This window comes from Aythya fuligula, chromosome 28 (genome assembly GCF_009819795.1).
Source record: "Aythya fuligula isolate bAytFul2 chromosome 28, bAytFul2.pri, whole genome shotgun sequence".
NCBI lineage: Eukaryota > Metazoa > Chordata > Aves > Anseriformes > Anatidae > Aythya > Aythya fuligula.
Window position 1 is genome coordinate 1,376,200 of NC_045586.1, and position 14,859 is coordinate 1,391,058.

Here is a 14,859-nt window from a genome sequence, read left to right on the forward strand (position 1 = left end):
GCAGGCGGGGGATGGCGGCCGCTGCGGGGAGCCCTCGGCTGCCGGCCTGGTGCGGGGCGCTGCGGGGGCTGCTTCTCGCCGTGCTGGCGGCGGGTGAGGCTGCTGGGGAGACGGGGCCGAGCTGGGCTGAGCTGGGTTGGGTCCCCCCTCCCCTAAAGGGCTTTGGGGTTCCTGCTCCTCCCTCCTGGGATTTGGGGTCCCCCCCCGCGTCTCCCTGTCTGGGATCTGGGGTCCCGTCCGTCCTCCCGTTCCCTCCCCGGGATCTGGGGTCCTATCCGCCTCCATCGTTTCTCCCCCCCCACTGGGGATTTGGGGTTCCCTCTACCCCCTGTCGTGTTCCCCTCCCCCCTAGGATCCGGGGTGACCCCTCGGGTCGTGTCACCCTCCTGCCCCCCCCCCCCAAGGATCTGAGGTTCTTCTCCTTCCCCCTCCCACCCCAAGGATCTGACTCCCTGCCTAGAATCTGGGGTTTAGCCCCTGCCCCGGAATCTGGGGTCCCCCCCAGGAGGTGGGGCCCTGGCAGCCCCCAGCCGTCCCCTCCAAGCTGGGCAGGGCTGCATCTCCCCCCCTTTAGCTGGGGGGAGCATTTGGATGTGTTGGGGTCCCCTGGTTTGCACCTCGCTGACGTTGGGCTTTGTCTTCTTCACCAGGCTCCTGCCACGGGAACTCCGTGGAGAGGAAGATCTACATCCCCCTCAACAAGACGGCGCCGTGCGTTCGCCTCCTGAACGCCACTCACCAGATCGGCTGCCAGTGTGAGTACAGCCACAGAGCCCCAAAGCTGCTCCCGGGGGGCGGGTGTGCACTGAGGAACAGGGTACAACGCTGCTGAGCTGCCTTGTTCAGCACCGTCTGTGTTCCTAGCACTGCTTGCTGTCTTTTCCAGTCCTACTCCAGTAATGCTGACCTGGTTCAGCTAAATTGAGGGGTAGAGACCTTAGGAAGTCTGCGTTTCCTCGCCCTGGAAAACCCAGGACTAGGCAGAGCAACATTTTCAGCACATGCAGGTGGTCGTGTGCAGGGTAAAGCCAGTTCACCCCGCAGGCTGCTCCTTGCCCAGCCAGCACCCCAGGTAGGAGGCAAAGCTGTGAGCCCTGACAAATTTACAGCCTCCTAGAGAAACAGGCAGGGAGTGAAGTACTGACAAAGTGCCACATGAAGGGCCTGGAGGGTTTGGTTTAGCTGCTTGCACAGTGCTTGTTACCTTTGTCTGGGTTTTGTGCTGTGAAGATGCAGGAGGTAGGGCTGCTTGGCTGCTGAGAACAAGGAGGAAGATGAGGGAGCCCAATTCAAACAGCGCTCCTTACAGAAAGGGCAACCTCTGAGTCAGGGATTTGTTAATTTGTGATTGAGTTTTGTTTCCTTAGCGAGCCACTCCCTGCAGCAGAGGCTGTCAGCTGCCACTGCAGGGCAGCACAGCTGCACTCAGCCTGCCCGATAGCACAGGGTGTGGGCTCCCTGGCTCTTCTGCCCTCTGATGTGAGCCTGGTGGTAGTGCAGACACCAGCACCCAATCCTGTCCCAGTGCTGTCCCAGCCGCGGGCAGTGAGTAGCAACAACTGTTTTCCCTAGCTGTGGGGGTTGTTTTTATCAGTAGAGACTTAGGAGAGGGCTTTGTTTTCTTGGGATGGGGTGAAATGACAGGCAGATGGACCTGCCAGGCTGCTAGTCCCCTGTGCTGCCTTCTCTGTCACCTCATGCTCCTCTGGGCCTCAAGTGGAGCTGTCCTTGAGCTCTCCATTTTGGAATATGCAACCTTTGATGATGGTCAGCACAAAGCTGCTTCCGTGACTGTAGTCCTCAACTTGGGTCCTGTCTTCTCTGCACGATTTTCTGTCTCTGGGCCTCCGTTTCCTCCTGGGTCATGCCTAATTTCCTCCGGTCACAGGAGACTTGTAATGCTCAGATAGCTGAAGTTCCTTCAGTGCTTTAGCAGGCTTAAACAAAAGATGTTTTCAAGGCTTGGGTGCTTATTTCTGTTACTTCTTGAACTGTGCTGTTCACTTTTTTTTTTTTCTAAAAACCATTCTGTCCTATTCCAGCAAAATGGTGCCACTTTACCATATTGCTTCCTCCCAGCCTCTTCTGACAGCTCTCTTAGCCATGCAGCCCTCCTGTTTTGGGGTTGTTGGGGTGTGAAGGGGTCACGGTGAGACACCAAGGGCGCTTTCTCTTTCTGCAGCCTCCATCAGCGGGGACACGGGAGTGATCCACGTGGTTGAGAAGGAGGAGGACCTCAACTGGGTGCTTGCTGATGGCCCGCACCCACCCTACATGATACTGCTGGACGGGAACCTTTTCAACAGGTCAGTCATCAGCACTTATCTTCCCCAGGAGTGCCCAGAAGACCAATTCTGGGACAAGCAATCTAATTTTTCAAGTGAGAGATGGCAAAATTGTCCCTGACTGCACTGCTCTGAAGCACAATGAGGGTGGAACGTGTATGTTTTCGTGGTGTTTTACTGCCTGGAATTATTTATAAATAAATAGATAGTTTGGTTGTGAGAAGAGCTCTTCTGCACTGTGTATTTTCTTACACCACGTTCATTGCTGTAGCTGTGCCTGTAGTTTATTAAACAAAGTGGCTAACGTTTGTCGCATCTCCTGGGCAGAGCAGGAAAGAAGTGGTTGAAATTTTCTGTTTGTCGCCGTCTTATGTGCTTCAGAGAAGATGAGCAGAAGATGAATCAATGCATTGATTATTCTGATCATAAGCATAACCACGTGCTCGTGTAGTATGTCAGCAGTGGCATTTCATGGATTGTAACCCTTTGTTAGCGAATTCACAATTTCATTCCTTTCTCTGTTCCAGGAAGGTGCTGATGCAGCTGAAGGGAACCTCCCGAGTGTCAGGCCTTGCCGTGTCCATTGCCAAACCTAACCCTCCCCAGGGGTTCTCTCCTGGTTTGAAGTGCCCCAATGACGGGTTTGGTAAGGAAATGTGAAGTCTTTTTTCTTGCTGGGAGGAGGAGGAGTTCCTTTACGTTGTAAGGTCAAAGCAGGGATTGTAGAGGCCACGTGAAATTGTAGCTTCACTTTTGTGTCAAAATTGTGCCCGAGATAACATGCTCGATAATTCCTTTTGAAGTAACTGGTCTGATCTGGAACCTCATCAGTTCCAAGCAAGGGCTGGGACTGATGTTTGAGGGAAGACTGTTGGATAAGCTGGCTAAAACAGTGTTAAGTCACTAAGTGTTAAGCCTGGCCAAGGTTTGCTGCAACATCTTTTTCTTTCAGGTGTGAAACTTGTACTTTTTCCACACCTGCTCATTCCATTTCTGTAGATTGCATGGAGCATGTGTTAACCTCTCTCTTTAGGCCAGTTACTTTTTTCGATCCATTCTGCCTCCATGGATTCCCCAGGAGGTTTCCGTTAGGTTTTCATTTCGCTGTTTTTTCATGCAGCAAGTTTACTATCTTTCAATTTCTGGGGAGAAACTACCTTCTGTGGTTTGCACAAAACTTCCTTCTCAGCCGTGAAGGATGCAGTGTAAACTCCTGAGATACGATTGGTGTGCTGGCATTTGTTGTGTCTCTGCCTTCGTGTTGTTTGCACAGTATCTAGGTGTTAAAACAATTGGCACATTATGGATGCCTTAGGGGTACTTCCAGCACATGATGAGCTCAGAAAATGCCGGTTTGTATGTTCCTCCTTTTGAAGTATAATGTTTCTCTGTGTGCCTCCTCCGCTCTCTCAGCATGTGATAAATGCTCGCTGAGTGCTCCTGCCAGCCTCCTGGCATGTGATGGCTTCGAGCATGCACGTTTCTTACTCTCCCTGCGTGGCACAGTGCTCAGTCTCTGCCACTCTGCCGCATGCAGTGACCAGCTCCATCTCTAAGCTTTGTCAGCTGGTTCCCTAGCCCATAATGGTGCTCATTCAGTATTTGCTGCTATTTTCTCAGCAGGCCCTACCTTTCCTGCAGGCTGTTACTCTCTCACAGGCTCAGATTTGCCCATTTCTTTCTGTTTCCAGGTGTCTATTCCAAAGATTATGGCCCTCAATATGCGCACTGCAATACGACTGTGTGGAATCCTCTGGGGAGTGGGATTTCATATGAGGATTTTGACTTCCCTATTTTTCTACTTGAAGATGCCAACGAGACTCAAGTTATTAAGCAGGTACTTAACTTCCTCAACGAGTGGGAGAGGGGAACTGCCACCCAGCTCAGGAAGGGGGGCAGAAGTTGAGGTAACTCAGCTTAGAAGTCAAAATCTACAGTAAAAACTTCTGGTCCAATTTTATAGGCAACTCACCACGCTATTAGAAAAACGCTAAGTTTTGTGGTAATTTTTATTTCTGTCCAGTGTTATCAAGACCATAATGTCCCTCGTGATGGATCTGGCCCTGAGTACCCTCTATGTGCCATGCAGCTTTTTTCCCACATGCATGCTGTCACCAGCACTGTTACATGCATGAGACGCAACTCCATCCAAAACACGTTCAGCATTAACCCAGGTGAGCAGATTCGTCTCTCCTTGTCTTGATAAGTCTGGTGGTAAAAATCCTAGAGAAATACAGTTTTGCAAAAGAGAGAAAATTATAAAGTTTCCTCAAAGGCTTGCTTCCTGGCTGAGCCTTTTCAAAATAAACAATTCAAGTGGGAAGGAATTTGGGGGTATGTTTGCCATCAGTTTGGAAAATATGTAGAGATGCTGGCTGAGAAAGACACCTACTACCTGCTACGTAGATCATTGAGAATGGCTCTGATATCACTACTGCAATAGGCTGTGTGTACCTGAATCAAAATCCTGGTCCTGGTGAATGTTTTGTTGGTGACTTTGCTGGAGCCAAGACTTTCCCCCAGATGGGCAGAAGTTTGCTCTTGTGATAGTGCCACTGGTGAGCTTCAGCTGACCAGAGGGATCATTTCTCACTTATCTCTGCTGTAGTCTCAACTCAAGCAATGTTGCTTCTGCTTCCTAGAGACCGTATGTGATCCGCTTCTTGATTACAATGTGTGGAGCACCTTGCAACCTATCAATTCCTCTGGAAAAGTCGATCGTGAGAAGGAAGTTATCATTGTCGCTACACGAGTAGGTATCTCCTTAATATTGCTTTGCAGAGAGGGTGGCTGGAAGGATTCTGGGAAGATATGAGTTTTGGGTCTTATGAGAATATACTCCCCTTACATATTTTAATTTCTTCCCATGTTCCAGACCTTTTAGATCTGACTGGCTATCGTGTTTCTAGGAGCCTTTTAGTTAGTGGGTTTGCATATTGTTTCAATAAAAGGACATGTGGGTTTTGTTTCTGTCTGTATCCCTATGTGAGACTTTTTTCAGCATTTCTTTCGGTGATGGGAAGTCTTTACGGAACCAGACGAGTAGAAATAGTTATGGTGTCTGACATGCTTTCCTAAAATACTTCACGTGCTTGAAACATGTTGAAGAGGGAGAGAGAGCATGGTTCGCTTGTCTATATTGATGGGAGAGACTGAATCACATGGAAATTTTGGTGTGTGTCAAGCAGTGAGTCAATGTCAGAGCTGAGAAAGAAATTTACTTCCCCGTCTAGCAGTCTGTTTTACAGTCACTTTCCACCCTTCAGAGATACAAGTTCAAAACTCCTTTTTGTCACCAGCATGGAGGCACACGCTGCATGTTGGTGCTAACAGTGAAACTGCAGCACACCTGATAGCATTAGTTTTCAGGTCAGGGCTGAAGGGTGTTGGCAGTGCTCTGAGACCTCAGGACTACAGAAATTACTCATTTGGTATTTGAAGTTCCATTAGGCACGGTGCTTTGGCCCTTCCCTCATCAGTAGGGTGAGTGGGATAAGAGGAGTGACAGATTTGCTTTCCTGTTACAGTATTTGTCTGTCTGTTTGCAGAATTCTTAATGCCTGCTGTTCATGCTTGCAGATTGACAGCCATTCCTTCTTCTGGAACATTGCACCCGGGGCAGAGAGTGCCGTCTCCTCTTTTGTGACCCACTTGGCTGCTGCTGAAGCTCTTCATAAAGCATCAGATGTTCATTTGCTACAAAGAAATGTAATGTTCACCTTCTTCCAAGGGGTAAGAGCAGCAGCATCACTCCACCGTTTGGCTTGTTCCTAGATAGCAAATCAGCCCTTGGCTCCCTGCAAATGAACTTTTTCCTAGTCTTTGTGCAGTCGTTTATCTGCATCCCCACACCATAGTTCTCTCTGCTCCCCCAGTGAGAACAGGATCTTAATTGCACTGGGATAACAACAGCAGATGGGGCTTCCAGTGGGGCAGTTCTGCCCCACGGTTCATTCTGGTCGAATAACTCAAACTTTGCTTTCCCTCCTGTCTCTTCCCAAGGTTCCTCTCTATCTGTCTGTTCTCTGCCTCCCCCATTCAGGATGAATTGCAATGGCTAGGCTTTAAATCCTGAAATGAAGCCCAGAAAAAGCTAGATTAAAAATATATGTGTTGACAGCAGCGAAATGTAGTTCATTTCTGAGAGCCCAGCACTGAAGCTGGCAGCTGTGGAAAAGCAGAACAAGCTTGTGGAGGAGGGACTGATGGCCAACAGCTGATGTTCCCCTGAAGGCATCTACATTGATGGCTTCTTTTGTGCAGCTTTGTGAAACTGGCTCCCACAGCCCCATGCTGTGGCCATGTGATTCCCTTCATTCACCCTCCCCAGCACATACATCCCTAGTCAGAATTTCCCTGGGGAGGCAAACATACAGCACGATGGAATGGACATTCTCTGTCGTGCTCCCAGGATGGAGGAGGAGTGATAAGACTTGGCTGTAAATTAGTCAAGAGGAAAGTCTGGTGGCTGGCTGACTTCACTGTCCTTTTCTGTCATGGAAATTCTCTTCTTCAGGGCATCTATTCATGCCTAAGCAAAGCTCAGCCTCTTGCAATTCTGTTGACAGACTCGTTTCTGTCATCTTGCCTTCAATCCCACTTTTTCCAGAGAAACTGATATCCCTCCTTTCGGGAGAGATTCATGTATTTAATTCCTGGAATGGAGGATTGCCCTCTTCCCTGACCTCCTATTCTGCTCTCCCAAAAACAAAGAGGAAGGCGTGTGCCAGAGTGGAGGGTGGAGTAACGTCCCTCTGCTGTTACTTGCAGTACCTTGCGAGTTGTAGGTACTCGCATAAGCTCACTTTGTCTCTGTGCCCTTCTTGCTTGTGGCATCTAATAGCTGTCCCCTGAGTTTTTGCTGTTTGCCTTCCTTTTTGTCCTTTGCCACATCCCTGCTTCCAATACCTTTGTCCCTGGGTCCAGGCACAATGTAATATTTCCTTTGGTGTGTGCAAGGCTACGCAGACCTTCAGAAATACTTGGTGCAGTAGCTGGCCCTTGAATTCTGTTTTCTTTTTTTTTTTTTTTTTTTTTTTCCACCTCAGCTTCTCAAATAGTGCTGCTGTTTGTGCCAGGCAGCTATCCATGTGCTCTTCATGTGTGATTTATTTTTTTTTTTCTGTTGCAGGAGACCTTTGATTATATTGGCAGTTCACGAATGGTGTATGATATGGAAAAAGACAAGTTTCCTCTCCGTTTGGACAACATTCATTCATTTGTGGAGTTGAATCAGGTGAGAGAGAAGTTAGGGGACCTTTTAATTCCTTATTTTTCTGTGATAATTTAGCTGTAGTTTTCCTAGCCAGCCTTCTGCTACTTCTGTTGTTTTTTCCCTCATCTGGACTTCCCTGCTCCAGAAGATTCCGTGATGTCCTAGGATGTGCTTAAGATGGTGTTTTGTTTTGTTTTTCCCTTGCAGGTGGCTCTAAGGAATGGCTCCGTTTTATGGATGCATACAGACCCTGTCTCTTGGATGAATGAATCTGTCCAAACACAGGTGATTGAAAGCAATCTGTAGTTGCTCACCTACCCAAAATGCTGTGGGATCTTTGGCATGCTACAAATGATCAGGATGTTAAACAACCCAGAGAAATTGCATATTGAAAAGAAGAGCGGAACAGTGCTGTTTTCTCTTCTCGTTTCCAGGTTAGAAACCTGCTCGATATTCTGAGTAATAGCAGCGTGGGAGCAAATGTAACTTTGCAGGAAGCTGGATATTCGCAGCCTCTTCCCCCATCTTCCTTCCAGCGCTTCCTTCGGGCCCGGCACATCCCCGGAGTGGTCCTAACTGACCACCAGGCTGCCTTCCAGAACAGGTACTCCTCCGAGGTGGACAGCACAGGCTGGCCCTTGGCCAAAGGCAGCAGAGCCAGCAGAGGGCAGCCCGAGCTCCTGCAACGCCTCTGCCAGGAGCGTGCTGCCGAACATACATGTAGAGCGGCAGTCTGGGGGGAGCAGAGGAGCAAACGTGTGCCATGTAATTGAACAAGCGCAACATAATTATTCTGACAACCGAAAGAAATCCAGTTTTGTACAGAAAATGTTCCCCACAGCTGGCTGGGAGCCAGAGGTGAGCAAATGGCAACTGAGCGTGCCTAAGCCTCATCTGTTCTTCCAGAAGCTAGATGCTTTTTTTTTTTTTTTTTAATATAGCTTTCTATTTGTGATGGCAGAAAGCCCCAGGCATTGGAAAAGGGCACTTTGATTCACCCCACATGACCCTAATACAGCATGTTCCTTGGGGATCTCCTGTTCCTCTTCAATTTTGGAAATGGGGATGTGGGGTAGAGGACAGACATCCCCTTTTCACTTTCTCTTCTTGCCTCCCCGCTTCATCCAAACTCTTCAGATTATCTCCTTGCCTTCATCTTCTACCTTTCCTTACTGTTACTGAGAATCTGTGGCATAATAAAGGGGAAGTAGCTTCCCTTTTTTTCCTTTCAGCTCTGTCTGTGCTGCTTTGAAGGTGCAGGAAAAGCTGAGGTAAAGAAGAGCACACCTCCTGGGTGCGTGACCATCTTCAGACTGGGGGGATCAGTCCCACATTGTCTAGGAATATCAGATGCGTAGCCCATGCAGTGGGCTTTCAGCCCAATTCCCAGTGCAGCTGTGTGTGCTACAGACACTTGGGTGTAAATCTCTCGTAGAGTTCACTTGGAATTCTTCACTGCCTTCAAGATAAGGCATTAATAAAATCCACTAGCGTGATGTGCGTTAAAAGCTCTCTTCCCATGAGACCTTCTGCACGGGCTGTCCTTGCCTCAGTTTCTCTACCCATTTAATAGATTGGGCAGTTGCCCACTGGAAAGCTAATCACAGCTTGTAAATTGCTTGGAGATCCTCAGATGGGAGAAGCTGTGGAAGGGCCAAGTTAATTATAAAGCCTCATTAAATGGTTTAAGGAGCGTGTGGCAGGGCAGTGCTTTGGCAGGGCTATATCTCTGCTCCCAGGAGACTGCTCCCACTGTTTGCTTTAGGCACACTCTGAATTGAATTCCATGCCCTGTGGTTTCTTTCTGCCCCTCCCCAACCTCTGTTTGCCTTCTTCTTTTCAGATACTACCAGAGCATGTACGACACTCCAGAGAACATCCGGATGCAATACCCTGAGGGGCTTAGCCCTGAGGAGACCTTGGAGTATGTCACAGACACAGCCAAGGTTCTTACTCTGCATTTTCTTTAGCTGCTGTATCTGGGATGGGTGGGGCTTTGGGTGGGGACAGATCACAAGGGGGATCACGGGGAGAGGGGGAAAGCTGTTTTCAAAGAAGGCAGAAAGAAATGAGAGTACTTCGTACAGTTACAACGGCAAAAGGCACTCAGATGCTAGCACGATGCAAGCATTTCAATGGACGTGTAGGTTCTGGCGTGCTCTTCCTTGTTTTGCTGTGTCTGCCTATCTTGATTAACACCGAGCGCTCTTCCTTTGCAGTCCCTGGCAGAAGTTGCCACAGTGGTCGCCCGTGCTCTCTACCGGCTTGCAGGGGGAGCCAACAACACCTCTGCTATTCAGGCAGATCCAAAAACGGTACGAGCAGATGGAATTGAGTCCCTGGCATCTATGATGAGCCCTCACGTACTTCCCTTCTGTCTCTGTTTATATGTGTTTACACAGCATGCTGTCCTGTCTGTTTCCATGAGGGCTTTGCCTCTCCCCCCTTCTCCCATTCCCCACCACGGCTGAATGAAAAACTTTTCACCTTTCTCTAGTTCCTTGCCTCTCAGTCTCAAGTCAGACATTAAGCTCCGTGAGCCTTCTACAAGCAGAGCTCCTTTATCCTTGTTCCACAAAGCAGAAGAGGGAATAGGTGAAATGGCAATCGGTGCCACAGGGATCAGCTAAGGAGTCAACAGATCTGGAATCAAACCCAGCTTTCACAGCTCAGCCCTGTATTATATAAAGTTGTGACTCCTTTCCTGTGCTCTTGGTTCTTGGAGTGGAAATAATTTTGAGAGGTGTAGCTATTAAGATGCTTTGCTCTCTCCTCTTTGTATAAACCAGTTTCCATCTCTTTCCAGGTTACTCGAATGCTGTATGGGTTTCTGATTAAAATGAACAATTCCTGGTTTCAGTCCATCATTAAGCCTGACCTTAAAGGGATTCTTGGTAAGAGCAACACAGGGAAGAACATGGGGATGGGTTTGACCCCATATGTTACCTGGCAGCTTTCTAAAGCTCCACAGTAACACTGTCTGCTTCTGGCAATCTCCCCGTCAATCCCATTTCTCTGACTCTTCCAGGTGATGTTCCCCAGCACTATGTCGCTGTTTCCAGCCCTGTGAACACCACTTACCTTGTGCAGTATGTTCTGGCCAACCTCACAGGCACTGTTGTTAACCTCACCAAGGAAGAGTGTTTGAACCCTGATAAAGCACCAAACACTGAGAAAGAAGTAAGTGCTGTCAGAGTGGGGTGGGACAAGAACACATCTGTTGTCTGGTTTGCTGGTTTTCTGCCTTTGAGGGAAGGTAGTTAGGAATGCTTTCCACTTCCCATAATCACACGTAGGAGAATTCATTCAACTCCTTCAATAAGGAAGCATTTTGAAGCCCAAGGGCAGAGGACTATGTGAAAGGATCCCCTTGCAGTGAGAACCCTCTGTAAAACCCTCTATGTCTTTCCAACGAGAGGCAAGATTCCAGAACAAGGGCATAGTCTGGTTATTTGCTAGTGCTCTGCTGGTTCTTACTGCCCTGTTTTCATTGCAGCTGTATGATTATGCCTGGGTGCAGGGTTCTCTGGACCCTAACTCGACAACTCGAGTCCCCTACTGTGTTCGGTCAACTGTTCACCTAACCAAAGCGCTCTCTCCTGCCTTTGAGCTGAGGCAATGGGGATCTACAGAATATTCCACATGGACAGAGAGTCGGTGGAAGGAGATCCGCGCCCGGATATTTCTGGTAGCCAGCAAGGAGCTAGAGGTGAGTTTGTGCTTGTGTGAAAAAGAAAGAGGGAAAAAAATGTGACTAGGCCAAATCCAAAGGTCTTTGAATAAAATCTGACAGCTGGAGAAACAGTTCAGTTTGTTAGATCGTGTGCCCTTATCGTAGGTGAGCTTCCCAGCTAAGAAGCCAGGCTCTGCGCCTTGCAAATGGGACAACCCAGAGTGTATCACTGGTGATAACCCTGCCACCTCCAGCCAGTTGGGGGGTAGTAACCTAGTCACTGAGGCTGAGACAGAACAGAATAATCAAGAATCCCATGAGCAGGCTGAGGTCTGTGAATAAAAGATTCAAGTAATGGGATTCTCAGTCCTCTCCCCATGTACAGGAGGCCAGACCAGTGAATCAGCCTTGCTGCTGTTTGAATCCCCTCTTGCCAGAACAAAAACAACCTTTGTAAAAGCCTTCACAAGTGAGAACTGTGTTGGTTCAGTGTCTCAGATTCAAAGCAGCCTTTAGCTGGGTGTGATGCAGCTGAAGTGCCAGCAAAACACGTGTTAAGTGTGCGGTCCCTTTGGGCCTGGCTGCCCTCTGGTTAGCTGTTAATGATGTTGTGTGCCCTGCCAGGACATCTCCGGAGCGCACAGCCTTCTTGTCATCATTTCCAGCAGTAAACCACCCAAAGGCCATGCAAGCCCAGGCAATTGTTGCATCTTTCTGATGGTTATTTGCACTACAAGTAACTTATTTGTGTGGCACTGGACCTTTGTAGCTCTGTCAGGCAAGCATAGCGTCCTGCCTGTGTCTCTTGCCCTGTGTCACAACCTGGTGGGTAGTGGTAACTTTGAGATGCACATTTTGAGCCCAGCCATCCTTGAAGTGCTGATGGAAAATGTGTAGAGGGAGCTGGAGCAGCACAGGAGTGCCTGGCCAGTGGATGGAGGCTCTTCTGTGATAACCAGGGGAAATTGGAAACAGTAATCCTACGTGCAAGAAGGGTTGACAGCAAGGAACCCAGTGAGGCCTTAGACTGGTCAGGCACTTAAGCTCTGGGAAACACAATGAGCAGGAGGTAATCTCAGTTATGCAAAGGTTATTGACAGATGTTGATTCTGCCAGGAGCTGTGCTTGTTGAAGGCATTTACAGTTCCTTACTCGGGGATATGACAATTCATTCAGGAGTAGCCAAAGCATCTAAATTTGTCTAAGTTTGCTAAAATTCTTTGCAAACTATGTGGACTACTCCAGTGACTTTGACACGTGATATATTCTCTGTTATCAGTCATAGCTTTCTTGCCTTTTCTCTAAACATTTGTGTGCACTATTGATAACTGCAGAGAAAGCTGATTTGATCCTGCTTGGCAGTCACTGTTCCTTTTGTCTAAGACTGTAAGGTCCTCAGGGTTTGTTTTTATTTTACTGTGCATAGTGCCTCAGGAGTGAGAGCTGGTCTCTGTGACAGGGACCCCACTGGGTACAAATTCTGTGAGATGCTGCAGGTGTGTCTTTGTTATGACAATGCTAAGTATTTCTCATCCCTTCCTAGATAATCACTTTGGTTGTGGGCATTGCCATTCTGGTCTTCTCCCTCCTCGCCACACATTTTATCAACGCCAAAGCGGATGTACTTTTTAGCATCCCTCGGGACCCTGGGGCTGTGGCTTACTGAAGATGCTCTCAGGGTTTGAGAAGTCTTAGTCCTTGGATTGCAATTGTCGAAGACGAAACTACACTGGAATGCCCCTCTCCCTGGGCAGGGACACAAATGGTTTGCTCCAGAGCTTCCACGCCTGGGTTCTGGGGACTGAGCCCCAACACGTAAGAGACTTTCCCAGAAAACTGTGCCGACCAAGCCCAAAAGAAATCGTGACTGAGAAGTTCCCAAAGCCTTTTGTTTTTAATTTGTCCTTACATCTGAGCAACTTGAGATGATTGGTCCTGAGTGCCACCGAGACAACAACGTGATGGATATGTTCCCTGAAGGAGGGCAAGGGTGGAAAGGGTAAAGGTGTTTTCTCTGGGATATGTGTGGACCAGCAGATTTCCGTGGTGTCTGATAGCACGGGTTGCCTGTTCATGTCCAACAGTTGCTGTGAATCTGTGTATATACTACAATGCAGGGAGGGCAAGGTGTGTTTAACAGATGATTAGATGTAAAATGTCCTTTTTTTAATGGTGCAATATTTTCTGGGTTTTGTATATATATAAATAGTTCCGTTTAATTAAAAAAATCTCCGCTTACAAATTAACCCATTGCCTGCATTGTGTTCAGTTGCTGCCAAAACGACCAAAACTGCTGGGTGTTGCAATGTGTTGGGAGGAACAGCATTTGTCTGATTTGGTTTTTGACTCAAAATTCTTTCTACAACTGGATGAACGAAAGCCACGGTGCCCTCTGGCAGGACAGGGAGTTAACTCACCACTGCTCAGACCGTAAGCTCTCCAAGGCAAGGATGGTTGGACACTCCATACGGTGCCTTGATCTTGATTGATCTCTAGGTGCTGGTATAATAAATATCTTTTCTAAATTGCATGCTCACACACTGTTCCCTTTGATGCTATTGCTTAGCACGCAGCAAGACTGGGCTCTGAGGGCCAGCAGTCACGACTGACCAGGCTCTCATATTCCCAGTTGTTCCTTTTATATGAAAATTCACCTGTTCTTCGGCAGTCTCGATTCAGAGATGCGATAGTGCTGTTGTCCAAAGCAAGGAGCTCAAAAACAGGTAGAGAGGATTAATCACAGAAATCAGAGCTGACTAGCACTAAAGCAGGCATCATTTTCCCTTCCCTTGAGGACCATGATGCCTTATTGTGTTTAAGTCTTTTCTCAACTAGACATAAACTCTGGAGTTTTAAAGTAATTCAGACCTTGTACTTTCGGTGCTTCCCTGAGGGGAGACTTTTTCCACTTGCTAATACATCTTACTATCAGGAAACTGTTCCTGATACTTGGTGGAATGCTTCTGTGCCTGATTTATTTTCATTTCTTCTAGCAATGCCAAAGAAACTCATATCTCAGTTTAAACGGAGGTATCTTTTCTTTATAATAAGGATTTTCATGGCCTCTAACTCCTAATCTTTGGGCAGAAAAATATCAGTTCCCTCAAATTATCCAAGTAGGCTATTTCTGTGCTTGAAAGTGCTTTGGGTGAGATAGAGGACCACAAAACAACACGTGATCTGACAATTTTTTGAAATATGTTTTTCGCTTCATAAGGTAAGTTTGTTTTATTTTCTTCATGAATCAAAATGCAAATGCGTAGTTGTGGGTGTAGCAGAGCCATGTGAAGAGGCGGTGGGCTCAGAGATGGCTAATCAGCAACGTGGGTCTATATACACAAGGTTCTTGATAATTTTAAAATTATAAATGCTTCTTTAACATACTTCCCTCTCCTTTCAAATCTAGATTCTGTGCTTGCGGCTTTTTTTTTTCTACTGAAGGCTTCTGGTTGGAATTATTATTTATTTTTTTCCCTCTCCTTGCTCATTTTCCCCGTACAAACAGAAATAAACCCTTCTACCACTCCCAGCCCCATTTTCCACTCCCAGCTTTTTGTTCAGAGCTGCTCTCTGGCGAGGCGAACAAACAGCTGCCTCCGTTGTCTGTGCCTACGCCGCTCCTCGGATGGCCAACAGGTCTCCCCTGTGGACAGTGCAATGAGCAACCCTCCTATCAGTGGCTGACA

At 47.8% G+C, this 14,859-nt stretch overlaps 1 protein-coding gene across 1 annotated transcript; it reads left to right on the top strand.

The window, feature by feature from the left end:
• Positions 1-3: 3 nt before the first annotated feature.
• NCSTN (nicastrin) lies at positions 4-13,413 on the top strand. Its single transcript, XM_032204599.1, has 17 exons — positions 4-93; positions 651-755; positions 2,183-2,306; positions 2,813-2,931; positions 3,977-4,122; positions 4,309-4,459; positions 4,928-5,037; positions 5,865-6,017; positions 7,417-7,521; positions 7,708-7,785; positions 7,935-8,104; positions 9,344-9,446; positions 9,720-9,815; positions 10,307-10,394; positions 10,529-10,680; positions 10,997-11,209; positions 12,717-13,413. Exons 1-17 carry the CDS (start codon positions 12-14, stop codon positions 12,837-12,839), a joined length of 2,118 nt encoding a protein of 705 aa, XP_032060490.1. The 5' UTR covers positions 4-11; the 3' UTR covers positions 12,840-13,413.
• The last annotated feature ends 1,446 nt before the right edge of the window (positions 13,414-14,859 follow it).

Excerpts from the sequence above, each read along its gene's own strand:
- NCSTN (XM_032204599.1), top strand. The coding sequence starts at position 12 with ATGGCGGCCGCTGCGGGGAGCCCTCGGCTGCCGGCCTGGTGCGGGGCG. Across the intron at positions 7,522-7,707 it reads CATTTGTGGAGTTGAATCAG|GTGGCTCTAAGGAATGGCTC; the intron begins GTGAGAGAGAAG and ends TTTCCCTTGCAG. Across the intron at positions 10,681-10,996 it reads CACCAAACACTGAGAAAGAA|CTGTATGATTATGCCTGGGT; the intron begins GTAAGTGCTGTC and ends TTTTCATTGCAG.